The sequence below is a fragment of the Gobio gobio genome (assembly GCF_949357685.1).
Source record: "Gobio gobio genome assembly, chromosome: 21".
NCBI classification, from domain to species: domain Eukaryota; kingdom Metazoa; phylum Chordata; class Actinopteri; order Cypriniformes; family Gobionidae; genus Gobio; species Gobio gobio.
The window spans coordinates 7,629,998-7,648,876 of record NC_137117.1 but is presented as its reverse complement, the minus strand read 5'-3'; the positions used below and the strand labels follow the sequence as shown (position 1 = coordinate 7,648,876).

Sequence of the window (18,879 nt, the reverse complement as noted above, 5' to 3'; positions counted from 1 at the left end):
CACACTAAGAACAGTAGACAGTGCACACTGCACAGTAGACACTTTAAGAACAGTAGACAGTACACACTGCACACTAAGAACAGTAGACAGTAGACAGTGCACACTGCACAGTAGGCACTTTAAGAACAGTAGACAGTGCACACTGCGTAGTAGGCACTTTAAGATTAGTAGGCAGTACACACTGCACACTGCGTAGTAGGCACTTTAAGATTAGTAGGCAGTACACAGTGCACACTAAAAACAGTACACAGTGCACACTGCGCAGTAGGCATCACCTTGCTAGTGTCATTCCACGCGCAGCGGTGGTGAAAGTGCGGCGCTGTGTCTTTAAGAGGCCGTGCGCTCTCGGTGCTGTAGGGATCGGCTGATGGGGGAAGGGCTCTCGACTCGCACATCAACTCATGGCGGAGAGCAGATCTCACACTCGGCTCGATCACACCGCCGCGGCCGCCGCTCAGATCCGCCAAACCCGCGTCTGATCTCGAGCAGAGGGACGACATGAGCGCAGCTGAGATTGCGGACAGACTGACGTTGTGTTTCTGCTTTTCTCGAGAGCCAGAGAGCCAGCCGCATCCACACACGGTAGGACAAAACAAACCTGTGTTGTTATTATTACCATCATCTTCTTCTTCGTCTTCATTAGAAACAATGTAGATGCTCCGATCTGATGTCTATATTAAAACAATTTAAGATTGTACAGTTTTTGAAATGACTAATAATAGAGAATCAGTGATTTTTTTTGTTTGTTTGTTTGTATCGGTTGCATCAGTATTGAAGTGGTTTTATTTAGGCTAACTACGTTAAATGGTGTCAGATCAACTCATTCTCTCTCATCTAAAAACATAACTAGAGTTAAGGTTGTGGTTGCATTTGTTTTGCTGTCCATGCATATGTTATAATAATTAATAATAATGGTGCATGCACTTTTATGCACTGATTCATATTTCTATAGTCTATAATGTATGTCTATATGACCACCAGAAAGGCCAGTGTGTCCCAACTTAAATGGACACATGTGGATGTATGATACAGCAGGCCTGTGTGTGTGTGTGTGTGTGTGTGTGTGTGTGTGTGTGTGTGTGTGTGTGTGTGTGTGTGTGTGTGTGTGTGTGTTCCTAACCGATGTATACACTGCTGCCTCTACTATGCCATAATCCAGATTTTCCTCCGTGTTTTGGTAGGTGTCCTCCTCAGGCCCTGGAGGCTGTGAATTCTTCTGAAAGGAACTGAAGAACAAACAGGGGAAATGGCTGCGACCGCGGGTTTCTCCTCCAATGGACCTGTGCCCTGGACGCTGAGCGACACCGAGGTGAACAATCTCTACCGGGATCTGGAGCTGGGCACCGTGCTGACGCTCTTTTACTCCAAAAAGTCTCAAAGACCCGAGAGAAGGACGTTTCAAGTCAAGCTTGAGACCAGACAGATCATCTGGACCAGGGGAACGGATAAAATCGAGGGCGAAAGTAAGTTACGCCTTGTTTCTGGGTGTTGAAAACTCGGCGCTCCATAAATCAGTGCTCGGCATTATGGGTTCAGAAAAGGCCACTCGGTGTGGTATTTGCATGTTTCATAACCACAGTTTTAGGTCCCCACAGTCATTGGCTATTTATACCGAATACTATTTCCCTTTAAAGTGGTCGACGGCGTATTTAATGAATAGAGGAATTACACAAGCCGGCGTTTCTTTCATGTCAAGACATTCTTCATTTGCTTATTCAACCGTCTATTTTTAGTCTTCCTGGTGGAAAATGACAGGGATTTTGCCTGGCACACATGGTTTCTGTATAGGTGCTTATTAGGGATCGACCGATATGGATTTTTTTAGTGCCGATACCGATTTTTTTTCATCAGCCTTAGCCGATGAGCGATACGGGCTGCCGATTTTCTTGAGCCGATATTTAGAGCCGATACTGCTTTTGCTCCCTCAATTTACATCATAAAAATGACACAATGATCATGATGATAACAATTTAACATTTAAAAAAGGAACATTTATTGAACTAAAAAAAACTATATTTAACAAATAGTAAAAACAGGTGAGGTAGAACAAGAAAAAAAAGAGTTTAGTGGTGAAAATAAATTCTGAAAATAAATATTTAAGCATAAATAAATAATGACACTATTGCACACAGAATCAACAAGCAAGCAGCATAATAAAGTGCACACTGACTGTACTAGACTTCATTTTAAAACTATTTACAACCTAGTCATTTAATGGTTACACTCTAAAAAATGCTGGGTTAAAAATAACCCAAGTTGGGTTGAATATGGACTAACCCAGCAGTTGAGTTGTTTTGACCCAGCGGTTGGGTTAAATGTTTGTTTAAAACAACCCAATTACTGGGTTAGTCCATTTTCAACCCAACTTGGGTTATTTTTAACCCAGCATTGTTTAGAGTGTAGGTGCACTTCACTTAATCTCTTGTTGAGCAACACCAGCGGTAATTCAGGAAAAAATCTCCCAATGCTCCACGTGAAACTTCAGTCTTTCCACCTTTTACCATCGTGTCAATTCTCAATTGATTTTGATTAATATGCGCGAGGGAGAGCAAGAGAGTTTGAAGACGGTGAGAGCTGCCCTGTGGACGCCTGTCTGTAAATAATGCAGGGAAACAAATATCGGCCCGATATATCGGTCTAACACTAGTGCTTATTTTGACCTTTTGCGTCCCGTATGGTTCGGCTTCCACCAGCCTGGAGGTGCGTCTCCGGCTCTGCTGGACCCAATGCAGTGGTGTGCTTTTGTTTTGGCCTGAACACGTTTAACAGGAGTGCTGATTGTGGGGCAGGCCCATCTGCGCTGCTGCTTTCCTGCGGCGGGATGTCTTACACACAGCTGCGCTTTGCTCCGGATGCACCAGCCACACTAAACAGAGAAGAATAAAAACACCCAATGAGCCTCACCGTGGTGTTATATGTGACTTTCTTAAATCTGACGTTCGGTTGGGCCACTGTGTGTAAGGATTACATGTTGGGTATGCGAGATTGTTGAAGTAATCCGTGTTTAGGCTAGGTGTGGATGGATTTGATTGACTTTAATCGTGTCTTATGAAGCATACCTTCACCTTCTTGGTGAGAACTTTCATCGTCACAGGAAATTTGGTGCACAAACGTGTTGAGATCGGGCTAAAGACGGACCAGGGTTCCTACGGTCATGGGGAAAGCGGGAGTGTTTAAAAACACTTTGAAAAAGTAGCATCCTAAAACATTATTTTGGAAAATTCATGGTTTTGTTAGTCAAGCTTCGCTCTAAAATGTGTAATTGTTCTGAAATCACTTTCAGCGAGTGAAGTCTCCACAAAGTTATTTAAAAAACAAATTCCTTAATCATAAATTCATTGGTCAAAAGTAGTGATGCACCGAGATTAGTTTTTGGTAGTTGGGAAACTGATCTGGAACCTGCGGTTCAGGGTGTCGTAGTAAAGTTCTTCTCTCGATATTTCAGCCATGCTAATTTGACGTATTTTGGTCATGTTAGGCCCGTCCCAACTGTTAATATGTAGAGCAGAGGTAATTTAATGCCACTGGTTTTCGCCAAGTCTCTTTTGCACGAATATCTTCACTGTATTAATAGGATGGGAGGTCCGGCTGTATGCATGTTTTTTTTTTAATTGGGGAAAAATAAGATTTTTCCAGACACCAGTTAATCACTACTAGTTTTGGTAACCATTGTGGCCATTTGGATTGCTTTTATTAAAGGCACAATATGTAAGATTTTTGGATTACAATATTTAAAAACCTCTAGAACTGTTATATATTTTGTTGACTTGTGTACTTACATTATCCCGAATGTTTAAATCCAGAGAAATAAGCAGTTTTAACCAGGACACGGGCCGTGTGTCGCAAATCAATAACATCATACCTGCGATTCCCTCGATTTCCAGGTTTAGTTTGTATAAACCATGGAAACACCGAAGAAGCTTTAATATATTGTGTTTTTTATTAGAAAGGCGAGCAACTGTTTGGATAGATTCATCCACAGAAAACTAATCATTGTTCTCCAGCTCAACACAGTTAGTCTTATTGTTTAAATCTGGTTGATTTACGGCGAGTACCATGTTTTACCAGGCCTAATATCATCTCGCTCACTGCAGTGTGAACAAGCGTCTCATAGTAGCATTATAACAACTTTCAACACACTCAAATGTGTGTAATCTGATAAAACAGCGCTGCGTTACCACCATAGACTGTAAAAAAATATGGACGTAATAGGATTCTGAAGAGCCGTTTTGAAGCGTAAAGTAGGGACGAGCTGGCCGTCGCCATCTTGTCAGCGCGTCACTCCCGGATAACGGCTATCCACCTGTCACTCAAAGTGGCCACGCCCTTAATTATGCAGAACTTTAAGGCTTTATATAATGTAAACGAATGAGTTATAAAAAAAATTCAGCCCCTCACAGTCGTCGTGAAGGGCAAAATTAGCCGTAAAGACCAAAACCACAATTTGTATCAGATTGTAAACATGTGTTCTTCTGCTGGAAAGTTAGGCATTTTAACATGAGGCTCAATGAGATTCTGCTCCTTCTGGAGTCTGTCCCTATTGGCCAGTTGATGAATTGCAGTTTAAGTCACTTCCGTATTGGCTTCAAGAGAAACTGCGGGAGGTTGCTGCTTAGTTTCCACACACACACACACACACACATGAGAGGAAGAAGCGGAAGCGCTCGTCTGTGGCAGAATAAAAGCTCTGCGAAATGAAGGCGTCCTCAAACTACGCCTTTGTTTTGAATAACCGACCTCTAGCTGTGAAAAATGACATATTGTAGCTTTAATTACATGTTTGTTTTTCAAGGGTGACTCCCAACTTATTTTTGGAATTTAGGGGTGTGGGGGTAAACAAACATGATGGTTCGGGACGTACCTCGGTTTTGAAGTCATGGTTCGGTACAACAGGAGGGAGGAAACTAAACATAAAATTGCTTTTTTATTAATAATGATAAACAGTGGTTTACTGAACAAACCGTGTCTGTCTTTTCTTTAAATAAATGTAATTATAATTCATAATTTAAAAATCTGTCTCCGCTAATGCTGTAAACTATAGGGAGCCTTTGCATATTACTATAATATTAAAGGTTACAATTAACAACAGAGCCAAACCATTAAATTCAGTTGCTATTCATGTTTAGATATAAAAATAATAATAATAATAATAATAATCACACATACAAATTGTATGGCAGTTTTTGCATTAACTTCTAAATCTAATTTAAATTTCTACTCCAATTTGTTGTTATAATATATATTTATTTACACAGTGGCAGTCATAACTTGTTTTCATGACAGATTTATTTAAAGGTGCAGTGTGTAATATTTATTAGGATCTATTGACAGAAATGCAATATAATATACATAACTATGTTTTCAGTGGTGTATGAAGACCTCACATAATGAAGCGTTATGTTATTACCTTAGAATGAGCCATTTCTATCTTCACACACTGCGGGTCCCCTTACAGTGAAGTCGCCATTTTGTGCCGCCATGTTTCTACAGTAGCCCTAAACGGACAAACTTCTCTACAGAGCAGATAACCTTAATATTGTTTACTAGCCGTTTTATTGGCGTCCTTCCGCGGTTGAATCACTGATTGAGCGATTACACGTTGTACTGTTGTACTGTATCATTCAGCACACCTTCTGATGTTCATTCATGTTTCTGTAACTAGCATTAAAGAGGAAGAGATGATCGCGTTCACTCGCGCTACAGCCATCTGTCACACCACATTAAAGGGTTAGTTCACCCAAAAATGAAAATTCTGTCATTAATGACTTACCCTCATGTCGTTCGACACCCGTCAGACCTCCGTTCATCTTCAGACACAAATGAAGATATTTTAGTTGAAATCTGATGGCTCTGAAAGGCCTCCATTGGCACAATGCACGGTTCACTCTCAAGACCCTTAAAAGGCACTAAAGACGTTGTTACAAAGTCCATCTCACTACAGTGGTTCTACAATAACTTTATGAAGCAATGAGAATAGTTTTTGTGCACAAAAAAACCCTAAATAACGACTTACATAGTGATGACGATTTCAAAACACGGCCTCATGAAGCTTCGAAGCGTTATGAATCAGTGAGTCGATTCAGCGGTTTGAATCGCCAAAGTTACGCGATTTCAGCAGTTTGACACGCGATCCGAATCATGAATCGACTCGCTGATTCATAACGCTTCGAAGCTTCATGAGGCCGTGTTTTGAAATCGTCATCACTATGTAAGTCGTTATTTAGGGTTTTTTTGCGCACAAAAACTATTATCGCCGATTCATAAAGTTATTGTAGAACCACTGTAGTGAGATGGACTTTGTAAAGACGTCTTTAGTGCCTTTTAAGGGTCTTGAGAGTGAACCGTGCATTATGCCAAATCAATGGAGGCCTTTCAGAGCCATCAGATTTACACTAAAATATCTTCATTTGTGTTCTGAAGATGAACGGAGGTCGGAGGCGTTTTATTGGTTGAATTTCGTGAAATGGACAGAATTTGATAGATGAGACTTTGTTTCTTATAGAAAGTAACAGAGCTTATTGCGGTTAAAGCCGCGGGTATACTTCAATTCCCGCGCCTCGTGCACAGTCATGTCCGCACGGCTTTCAAAGTATACTCAACCGCGGATGGCCGAGTTCAACACATGCACTGCTGTACGTGTACCGTCTGCGCGGTCTCAAAAATTGGGTTGACTTTCTTACGCCTGTGCTGTTGATGGCCAAACCATACTTTGGGCTTAATGGTGGTTAAAGTGGTTAACTCTTTCCCCGCCAACGTTTAAAAAAAAAAAAAAAGCTTTTTTTTTTTTTTTTTTTTTTTTTTAAATCACAAAAATGTAATGGCCCATAGAATATTTTGTTGTATGAATATCTGAGCATGCAATATATCTAAACAAAAACTTGTATTCTAGTTTCATGCATTCCTTTTTTATTAACACTTGAATATAGGTAGTCTTTTTTTGTCAAAGACTACATCCAGATCAGATTCAGAGCGATGATCACAGATGGAGTAGATGGAGTCCATCAACACCCCAAAGCTTCACAGTCCTGTAGCTCACCCTGGGTCGACATTTCATTCAGTAACATTTGGCAGTTTTGATTGATATGCTCTTTAATGTTGATGATTGCGTTATTTTACATGTATCACTTGTTTCTGCGTCATCTTCGCCTGTGTTTTGATCAGGAGAATCGGTACTCTTTCAGAAGATGTGTAATGGCGCCCCCTAGCATACGACAGTGAAAACCGGAAAACCTGGAAAATTCTGTGTTTGGTGGGGAAGGAGTTAATGGGCTACAACTCGTAACCGAAAGACATGCATGTACCATTACACACCTATTGGAATTGCTATCCTGAAAGTAATCTTAAACACTCGGTACACATTCTGTGTCTTCTCAGACTTGTTTTGCCCACAGCGTCATGTTTTCTGTATGTCATCTGTTGATGACCTGAATGATGTGATGAGAAACACCGGCTGCAGGTCTTTAGAAAGCTCTTAATTTGACAGTTGGCATTAACAGAAGAGCCGTTCAGGAATGCTGTTGAACTGTATGGATCAGTTGAAGCCATTTAGAGGATGTTCTATTTAGTCAATTATGAATGTATAGCTAAGTCATAGGCCTAACAGACTGCGTGGCGGTGACGGACTTGCTTATCCAGTTCAGATGTCAGGCACGATGTGCTCGGTTGGGTTTTTATGCTCAAGTGATTGTACTGATATCTTTTGCTTTATTTTGTCTGATTATCAGCGCGTTGCTTTTTATCAGCCAGTCAGATAAGCTCAGCTACGTTTCATGTTTCGGTTGGTTTGTAAGCCAGGCTGGATCCACACCAAAACTTTCCCACAACTCGCAACCTAATTCACCCTCTGACCAAGAGTTCAGGCTCCATTATCACACAATCAAGCTCACTGTGCCTTTTGTCCTGTAGCGAAAGTTAAAGTTGCGTTTTTGGGACAAACTGTGCCAATGAATCTCATTTCGAGAAGTGGCCCTGAGTTTCAAATGTGAGGTTTTGACGGATTGTTTTTGGATGTTCTCATGGCAGAAGTCTCTTAAGGTGTGTGTGTGTGTGTGTGTGTGTGTGTGCGGCTCTCTGCTCTCTGTTGTGTGTTTGTGAGACAGGAAGACTCTTGGTTGTGCCGTGCAGTCTTGTGTTTCCTGCTGCCCTGTTTGGAATTGTCAAGCGGTTCTCTTACACCCAGCCTGAGCTCCTATCTCAGGCCAACTGCCTTTGTCCTGTGTGTGTGTGTGTGTGTGTGTGTGAGCGCCTTAGAGAGCGGCTTCCTCCGCAGGACTGTTGTTTGTACTATCCAACTTCATATAAAAAGAAACAGATGGAGCAAATATGGACACTAGTATCTGGCCCCGCTCTGGTCATATTTTGGGTAATGTACTTTGTTCTTGTAAATTCTGAGGAGTTCAGTTTATCGGGAAACGTCTTTAAAGAGGAACTGACTCAACTAATTGATGTGAAATTTTGTGGAGTTTGTTTTGACACGTGACGTGAGAGCAGTGTGTGTGTGTGTGTGTGTGTGTGTGTGTGTGTATATACACACACACACACACACACACACACACACTGCTCTCACGTCACGTGTCAAAACAAACTCCACAAAATGCACATTAAAGGTCCCATGGCATGGCATTTTTCTATTATTTTATAATGTTTCCTGAGGTGTACTTATATTGTTAGTATGACTTTTACATCATAAAATGTCATAATTTAGAAATAAAAGGCATTTTTTCTATACTGCTGTTTGCCCTGTGGCTGAATGCCCTGCTTCAAGAGGCGTGTCTGCTGTGAGACTTCAGTAAAAACGCCCACTGTTGTGATTGGCTGACATCTTTGCATTTTAAATGAGCGGAGGGGGCGTGGTTTAACAAGGCACGAGCAGGCACGAGTCTGCCAGAGAGACGGATGGACCTGAGTTCACTTCACATCAGTTCTCAGCATGTCTGAACTGTTGTAGTTACAGCATATACTTCAGGTTATTAGTCTATTTCTAGTCGGAGGGACTGTCACTCATGTCAGAAAGTTAGTAACTTTAGTAAATTATGGATCAGCGCTGACTGGAGACGCGAACCGTTTAGAACGATTCAGTCCGATTTGGTGAACTGATTCGGTTCACTAAAAAGAACTGGTTCAAAAGAAAGATCGTTCGCGAACCGGACATCACTAACGTACCAGAGACGGAGATCAGCGATTGCTAACAAAGTTATTTATAGTAACTACTGAGTTATGAGAGCGCTGTCAGTCAGCGCGAGTTTATTGTGTTTGTATCTGAGAGTTCTGAATAAACACGAGTCCCAGTCACGCCGAGTCCTCTTCATCATTATTACCAACTTTGTAACACATGCAATGTACCATTACAGCTGTCGAGATGAACGAGTTATGAGTAAGTGTTGATAATAGCATTATTTTTAAAATAAAATAAAAGCGTCAGTGACGCGCGTTGAGTACACAGCGCAAACAAAGACACAACAGCAGTAATCGGATGTAATCCAGTTTATTGTGGGGCTAGGCTGGCTAGCCCGGATATGATCACGCTTACCCCCCTTCTGCTTAATCTCACGCCGCGTTTGGTGCCTCCGCTGTGGGCCAGATGCAGTACTGGGGGTCGGGGATGTTGAAGGCCGAGCTTCGGCGTGTGTGAAGTTTATCTCTAAAGATCTGACTCTGCCGATGTTGAGCAGAAACTCATGACTGTATGCACATTTTAGAACCGATAGACGCGACGAGGACGTACAAAAACACTGACTCGCAAGATAGAAAACACGAAAACACCGTTCTGTCTGGAGAGAGAGAAGCCGCATTGTGTGCACGAATAATAAATAATTAGCTACACATCAGAAATTACTGATCACAGATCTGAAGGAACTGGAAAAAGACTTCTGTTTTCATTTGTACATCCAAACACTGAGAAACTGCCAGCGTTCACTCGTTCACAACCCATGATTTCTCGAGCGTTTGCATGGGCGTGCCAGATTCTCTGGGCGGAGGAAAGGGAGGAAACCGTTCCTGCTTGGACGTCAAACCAGGAGACTTCAGGATTGGCTCGTCTGGCCTGTCATTTTCTCAAAGGCAGAGAGAGACAGCCAGAACTCGGGTTTACACCGATCAACATTTCTATCCACTTGGGGACAATATTCAGGCTAGGGGAACTCATATTAATGTTGAAAAACCTCATAAAAGGAAAATTTCATGCCATGGGACCTTTAATTAGTTGAGTCAGTTCCTCTTTAAACACACACACGAACACTGCCCTCAACACAAACACAGTGGTGGATAAAGTACCTGAAAGCAATACTTGAGTAAAAGTATAGATATCTTACCAGAAAATGACTTCGAATATTACTAGTAAAAGTTGAGTAAATATTTATATCATATTATATTTCTACTTTTGAATGTAGAAATGTCTGTGTAAGGAAATCTGTACTGGTGATTGAAGTCTTTGATTTTATGGTCTTATATTTGAATTATACCACATCTCTGATCCTTGATTTAACTTAAGTTTGACTAGTTTCTTTATTGGCCTCATTAAGGACATTTTTAATTGACCTTTTAACAAAGATTTCTTAATCGCGCTCAGTACTTTTTAAGGGTGGTTATTCTATGGCCGTCAAACAAAATGATGCTGTGAGTCTGCTCGCTCATTGATTTGAAATATATGACTACAAATGCAGTTTATCATTATGCAAAAAAACAAAACAAAGCACAAGCTTTGTATCAGGTTATGTTGTAACATTAAAAATACCAGTAAAAGATGAGAAAATAGTGAATTTATAAGGGAAAATCTACTCCATTGTCAAGAAGCAAGATACTTTCTTCAAATCCAAACTGATCCAAAATGTGTTTTTGTGTGTTTTTCTTCAAATAAACGTATGCCTTGAATGATGGTCAGGTTCATAAAGAACAAGTGCTGTTTCAGCTAATAGTATATTTCAGCAAGTATTCACCTTTATAAAAACATCCACCCTAGACAAGTTTTCTATTTGTGCAAACGTAGATATATTTAGCTTCTGGGCAATTATTTAGTCCAGTTTAGTTGGTCAACTGAGTCTGAGCCAACAATTTTTTTTTTTTTTAGTTCACTGGCTGGTTTTGGGAATGGAAAAAACGAATCCCAATATCATATATGCACAAAAAAACACCTTTTTCCCATAATGTTGGGAATTACTAAACCGTAATGAGCCTTTAATGTATATGGGCGTAATATAGCCTATATATTCTCAGAGCTGGATTTACAAATTGTAGTCAGTTTCTATTTGCAAATTGCATGACTCAAATTTTAGTTGTTAACGTAATCCATTACGTTACATATTTAAGGTAACAAAATCGGACTACTTTTTAGATTACTTTTAGATTACTTTAGACCTAACTCATTTATCACATTGATTTGAATAGGATAATCTTGTACCATAAAATACAAAGAGAAAGAAAGAAAATGTAGCTATTAAGTAATTAAATCATGCAAATGTAAATACATAAAAATAAAGTACAGCACTTACTAAAAAAGATAAAATATTGTATGTTTACCTGCATGTCATCTGAGAACCGTGGACTTAAAGGTGCAGTGTGTAATTTTTTTGGACATTACTAAAACATAAAAAATAGCATATGTTTGCAGATATTTAGGAAGTTCACATGCTCGTTTCTCCTGAAAACAATCCTTCTACTTTGAAATGTCTGTTTTTGTTTTGGTCAGTGTGACTCCGCCCTCTGCCGATTTGCCCAATAGTATTTCAACACTCAATGAATCATTTACTGCCATTGTGAGAATAACATGCAATCAATAAAAAAGTAACTGTAGTCTGATTATGAGTATTTTTAAACTGTATTATAATGTAATTAGAAGACTACAGCGGATAGTCCGGACGGCTGAGGGAATCATCGATACACCCCCCCCCCCCCCCCCCTCCCCAAGAACTGTGCTCACCCAGAGTGAGGAAAAGAGCTGGCAAAATCACTCTGGACCCCTCACATCCAGGACGCTTCCTCTTTCAACTGTTGCCGTCAGTTGCCCCGAGCACCTGGACGGCCAGGCTCAAGAGAAGTGTCAATCCTCAGGCCGTCTTCCTCATGAGCAGATAAACGCCCCACTGGCCAAAAAACATAAACACTATACTCATATTTACTGAGAGAACCATACCTCTTATTCACATCCCATACATTATAACATACCTGTACATGCATGCATGCATGTCTATTTTGTGTCATTTTTATATACATTTATTTTTATTCACTTATTTTACTTTTATTTTCTGTCATTGTCTGCACTAAAAGCTTCTGCCACCAAGACACGTTCCTTGTTTGTGTAAGCATTATTGCTTAATTATTCTGATTCTGTATTACAAGTACATGAAATCTGATTACATAATCAGTTGAAATCAACCCAACACTGCCTAAAGCGTAAAGCTTGCCGCAAAAGTAATGATATCTAGGAGGTATATTATTAATTAGATAGTGGTTTCTGAGACAATGCTGACTCCCCAGTGGGACACGCCTATAGCGAGAAATGAGTTACCTAATCAGAGTGACATAATCAAGCTTTCTATGTATATATATATTTATATTTCCCTTTTCTATGAGACAAGTAGCCTATATGCTGAGTTTCAGTTCATTTTTGTGGCCCCCGTTTACACCTGATATCATAATCCGTCTCTTTTATCCACTTTCAATCACTTCTGTCCTGATTTCTTTGAGGGGAGGGTCTATGGGCGGGCTTTTCCAGATATTTCAATAGTCATCATAGTGGGCGGGCCTGGTTTGAACACATTCGACCACATGAGCGTTTACACTACGAAAGCAATCCGGTCGAATGCGTTTTCAACTACCCCTGGAAGTGATGGAAAGCGGACAAGTGCATCTCGGCGACGTCAATTTGATGTCTAAAAAAGTGTTTGCTCATCTGCAATTTGTCTATAGGGCGTATCCTATTAGATGTCATAGACATTTAGAAGACGTCTTTATGTTTGAGATTTAGACTGCATGTAAAACTGCTTTTTCTAAGACGCTTATCAGATGTTTGTACACAGCAGATGAACATTTAGCAGACATCTTACAGGCGTACCTGTGCTATTACAACCCCAAATCAGAAAAAGTTGGGATCGTATGGAAAACGCAAAATAAATAAATAAGTGATTTCTAAATTTACTTTGATTTGTATTTCATTGCAGACAATATGAACACAAAATATTTCATGTTTTGTCTGGTCAACTTCATGTCATTTGTAAATATGCATCCTTTCCTGTCATTCAGACCTGCAACACATTTCAAAAAAAGTTGGGACAAGAGGAATTTAGGGCTAGTAATGAGGTAAAATATAAATAATGATGTGATTTGAAACAGGTGATGTCAACAGGTGATTGTAATTATGATTTGGTACAAAAGCAGCATCCAAGAAAGGTCTAATCCTTTAGGAGCAAAGATGGGCCGAGGATCGCCAGTTTGCCAACAAATACATGAGAAAATTATTGAAATGTTTAAAAACAATGTTCCTCAAAGAAAGATAGGAAGAGATTTGGATATTTCACATTCAACAGTGCATAACATAATTAAAAGATTCAAGGAATCTGGAGGAATTTCAGTGTGTAAAGGACAAGGGCGCAAGCCTAAGCTGAACAACCGCGATCTCCGATCCCTCAGGCGGCACTGCATCAAGAATCGTCATTCATCTAGAAGCGATATCACCACATGGGCTCAGGACTACTTTGGCAAACCTTTGTCAAGTACCACAATACGTAGTTACATCCACAAATGCCAGTTAAAACTGTACTGTGCCAAAAGGAAGCCCTATGTTAACAGTGTCCAGAAGCGCCGTCGACTTCTCTGGGCTCGGAGGCATCTGGGATGGACCATCACACAGTGGAAACGTGTACTGTAGTCAGATGAATCAGTATTTCAGGTATTTTTTGGGAGGAATGGACGCCGTGTGCTCCGGACCAAAGAAGAAAAGGATCATCCAGACTGTTACCAGCAACAAGTCCAAAAGCCAGGGTCTGTCATGGTATGGGGTTGTGTCAGTGCCCTTGGCAAAGGTAACTTGCACTTCTGTGAAGGCAACATTAATGCTGAAAAGTACATAGAGATTTTGGAGCATAATATGCTGCCTTCAAGAAGACATCTTTTCCAGGGATATTTCAACAAGACAATGCAAAACCACATTCTGCACACATTACAAAGTCCTGGCTGAGGAGGAAGAGGGTACGGGTACTTGACTGGCCTGCCTGCAGTCCCGACCTGTCTCCAATAGAGAATGTGTGGCGCATTTTGAAGCGCAAAATGCGACAACGAAGACCCCGTACTGTTGCCCACCTTAAGACTTGTTTGCAGGAAGAATGGGACAAAATTACACCTGAAACACTTCATCACTTGGTGTCTTCAGTCCCTAAACGTCTTTTAAGTGTTGTGAAAAGGAATGGCAACATTACAAAGTGGTAAATGCTTTACTGTCCCAACGTTTTTTGAAATGTGTTTCAGGTCTGAATGATAGGAAAGGATGCATATTTACAAATGACATGAAGTTGACCAGACAAAACATGAAATATTTTGTGTTCATATTGTCTGCAATGAAATACAAGTCAAAGTAAATTTAGAAATCACTTCTTTTTTTTTTGCGTTTTCCATACTGTCCCAACTTTTTCTGATTTGGGGTTGTACATAACATTAATGAGAGCACTCTTTTAATAAATCGTTGTGGATTCGCTGGGTTTAGTTGCCGTTTTTCAGTCGTCTAGGATGGTACGCATCTGAGGAGTTGCTACCTGATTGCCTAACCCACCCCTAATCCTGAACCTACCAATACTAGGGGGGTAATAATTTGGCGGGGGTCAGAATTCGTCACCTCCATGTCATGCAGTAAACGCGCAATACTACAGCTTCCACACAAACACTTGGATACGCGCCTAATAATAGCGCACATTTATCTAGGTTAACATTAGAGCGAGCGGCCATGTAAAGTTGCCACGCTTACATGTTTCAAATGATTCGCCATATTTGAGGTCAATGGATGATAGGCGAATGTTTGGACACACTGTAATTACCACAAGGACCCGATGTTCACAGAAAGTGATGAAGTCACACAGATCGTTGAGTTTTTTTTTCTTTGCGACTAACCGACTAATACAGTTTTGGTTAACTAACCTTTAGTCCACTTTTAAGGGGTCAGCCCTAGTTGCAAGAACTGATTAAAGCTGCACTATGTAAGATTTTTGCAGTAAATCTCAGGTCAGTTATATATTTTGTATTATTTGTATGTACTTACAATATCCCAAATGTTTCCAACTATTTGTAAATCGTGAGAAATTGCTATTTTACCCAAGGAACCGGGACGTGTGAGGGAGTCGCCTGTCGATGGCGGCATATCTGCGTTAGCCTCGGTTTCCGGTTTTATTTTGCAGAAACGCTTTACTCTCACTGCAGTGTGAACAAGTGTCATAGCAGCCGCAGAGAGAACGCACAGAGTAACATCATAACATCATCAACAACACACTCAGATGTGTCTAATATGATAAACAGAGCTGCGTTACCTCATACTCATGACCGGAAAAGCGGAAGTGGCGCCGGTGACTATACCATAATATAAGTCCCGCCGGCCACTATACCATAATAAAAGTCCCGCTGCTCGCGAGGCGTGTGTTGCGTTCTTCTCATTAACAATCGCTCCAGCAGTTCCTCAGCTCCACAACACTCATCCTGCTCTGCTTCAGACTACAGTAACGTTAATAATCACATCCATCAACATGATTTCTGCCCGAGTCCTATCCCGAGGTGAAGACCACATGTCCTAAGATTTACCGTCATCAAACTACGCCTTTGTTTTGATTAGGCGACCTCTAGCGGATGGAACAGTTATGCTGCGTTCCAGGCAGGTTTTTGAGCCCGTAAATTACAACTTAAAACCACGACTCACGACTTTGTAATGTTCCAGGCAAAGTCACGCCAAACTGCCTGAGCGCAAGGAATTGTGTGGTAGTTAGATGTAAACAAAGCATGGCTCATTTACAATCATTTCTATCGCCAAAGGTGCTTACTCCTTGCTTATTTGAGGGAAACGGAGGAGAAAAACAGCACAGACGGCAAGAAAAGCTGTTATACCTTTATTTTACGTTATTTGTATATTTGTTCCATAAACACTGCATCTGTAGGGGGCTGCCATTGTTGCTTCGCGGGCTATGTGACGTCAGAGCTCGTAACTGGGAGTACATCGATCTAGTACGAGTTCATGGGTGGGAAGTCACGGGTTTGGCTGCCGTTCCAGTGCACTTTCACGGGTAGAAGGTTGGAAAAACACGGGTTACGGGTTGCCTGGAACGCGGGATTACATAGTGCACCTTTAAACACAAGTTTTGATGAGAATACGATGAATGGGAAAAATACAATACGTCAAGATTTTAACAAAGATTGTTGTTGTTGTTATTATTATGTAAACAGTCAATGTCATGAAGCAATAAATAATAGAATGCATGTTGTTCGGGTTTTATTTATTTGAGTCAGAGACTTTTTATATATATATATAGGAAGACGGTGCACTCCGATTACTTGTGAATGGGAGAAAGCGCAACAGCCAATATGGCGAATAAGCCCCGCCTTCTAAATGAAAGGGCCAATCGTTGATCAGTAAAGTCAACGGTTGCTATAGAAACAGGCAGTGTTCTGAGACGCATTCGCATTAGCTTTGTTCAGGCTGAAAAATTCAGTTTTTTGTTTGATTTAACACATCGCTGAGTGTTACCTTGACATTTTGTAAATTAATTTTTTTATATATTTTGTATAATGTTGGTTATGTTGTGTGGGTTAAACAAGTGCAGTGCTGTGGAAAAGAATTTCCCCTTTGGGGACAATAAAGTTTAAGTAAGTATGTAAGTAAGCATTTACAAACAAAATTTGAGACAGTTGTCAGATTTCATTGGTGACCTCGAATATGAAATTGAATCTTAAGTTTGGCAAACAGTTTTGGAGAATTTTATGATTCCCCATTCAAAGAGACGTTTCAAAGATGGCCGCCGAGTGAAATACCTCGTCTTAAAGGGACTTTCTTTGAGTGCTCTTGTGGAGTGGTTTTGAGAAACGACGTCTTTAATCATTTCAATATTTCAAAATTTAAATTTCCGAAAAACATTTATAGGTTTGGACAGGTTCGATGACCAAAATCAATACAATATCATAAAAAAATCACTATATTAGATTGCATTGGCAACTGTACACTCTTAAAAATAAAGGTTGTATAAAAGGGGGGTTTTCACAGCGATGCCGTGAAGAACTATAAGTGGTTCCACAAAGAACCTTTTTTCCCTCAGTGTGAAGAACATTCGAAAAAATCTAAAGAATCCTGTTTCACTAAAGAACCTTTTGTCCAATGGAAAGGTTGCATGAATGTTAAAGGGTCTTCATGGATCCTACAAAACTATAGTTTCTTGCAGATCACTGTAGTCACAGTACTATCATAATAAATATCATCAAGTCACATTTATCTAGCTCTTCACATAATGCAGATTGTTGCAAAGCAGCTTCACATTGATAAAGGTCAAAATAAAAATCAGTTATGCTTGAAGATAACTTGATGAAATATGAGACCAATGCAGTTCTGCTGTAAGGCAATAGTGTCGTTCAGCTGAAGTCAGGTCTGTGTTGAGTCCGTTCAATAACTGTAAAGATTATTTCAATTATGAATCTCATTAGATTCAAATGTTTGAATAAATGCACAAAACAGAACAGTGGCATTGTAGTAACAATATGATTATAGGTTATAAGATACAATTTTCCAGAGTCTGATCAAATGTTGAACTAGTGGAGAAATCTCTTGTTTTACTCAAGCAGTCGCTCGCAAGTGTAGATGGGATGTCGCTTTGCGTTCCTGGTCCAAATCAAGGTCTAAATTCAGAATATATTTTTAGAGATCCAGAATTATACAAATATCAAAAACATTTATGCTGTGGTCTGCAGTGTTCGCGGTATTAATGACGTGACATTACGAGGAAATTCATTCAGTGTCTTTTAATGACACCTTCTCTCTTACATATCTCTGTCTGAGCAGCACAGGATGAGTGCGGTTAAGAGTGAGGAGAAACAGGAGACACACACACACACACGCACACACACCTTTTTCTGCTAAGACTTGCAGGCAGAGTCCAAAAGTAACCGTTTGTCCCGCCTTCCAATAGGTGAATTAAAAGCTGTTGACTGATTTAGTTATTTTTTTCTTTAATAGACGTTTGACAGGTTGTTTCTGGTTTTGATTCTATTCAGTCTTGTCACTTACGAGTTTCAGATTACCTCTAAGTTAAAGTACCCCTATTATGCTTTTTTTAAATATTCCCTTCCATGCAGTGTGTAATAAAGCTGTTTGTGAATGTTTAATAAGGTGTGAATGTTTAGTAAAGGATTGATTCTGTTTGACCAATCACAACACAATCACATGGTGATGCTGCAATGGATGTTTTATGAGAAAATTAAAGGTTTTTGACCTTGGAAACATGTAAACCTATTGTAGGAGATTTGAAACAACTTTTAAAATGGCATAATAGGGGTTGTAAAAGTTGTAATTTAGCTTAGACATGTCGTAGTTTCCAATGAATTTCCAGTCCAGCGAGTGAAATGAACAATTTACGACAAGCCGTTGAATTCGCGCCATGACAAGACTAAAGTCAAGCATTATATATTCATTTTTGCTTACACAATAAACTGTATTTAATTTCATTCCCATTTAATTCATAGTCAGGAGAAAATACCAGTATTTGACACACATTCAATAAAGTATCAGGGTTATAATAGTTCACTAAAACCAAAAATCTTCATTACTTGAAATTAAATAAATGTTAACTGAAATAAAAAAAAACTAATAAACAAACTTATTTGAAGCTTTAGCTTAACCTGATATGGCCTACTAGCTAAAACAGAAAT

At 39.9% G+C, this 18,879-nt stretch overlaps 1 protein-coding gene across 4 annotated transcripts in view; it reads left to right on the top strand.

Annotated features, from left to right (window-relative positions):
• Window positions 1–337: 337 nt before the first annotated feature.
• plcg1 (phospholipase C, gamma 1) overlaps window positions 338–18,879 on the top strand; it is an 87,779-nt gene continuing 69,237 nt past the window's right edge. For 3 of the 4 annotated variants that reach the window (XM_079802765.1, XM_079802763.1, XM_079802764.1), the window contains exons 1-2: window positions 352–582; window positions 1,182–1,463. In XM_079802765.1, the coding sequence (XP_079658891.1) occupies window positions 1,247–1,463 (217 nt within the window). In that variant the 5' untranslated portion in view covers window positions 352–582; window positions 1,182–1,246. Of the gene's footprint in view, window positions 583–1,181; window positions 1,464–18,879 lie in introns of all 4 variants that reach the window. The other variant, XM_079802762.1, reaches the window with a different exon arrangement.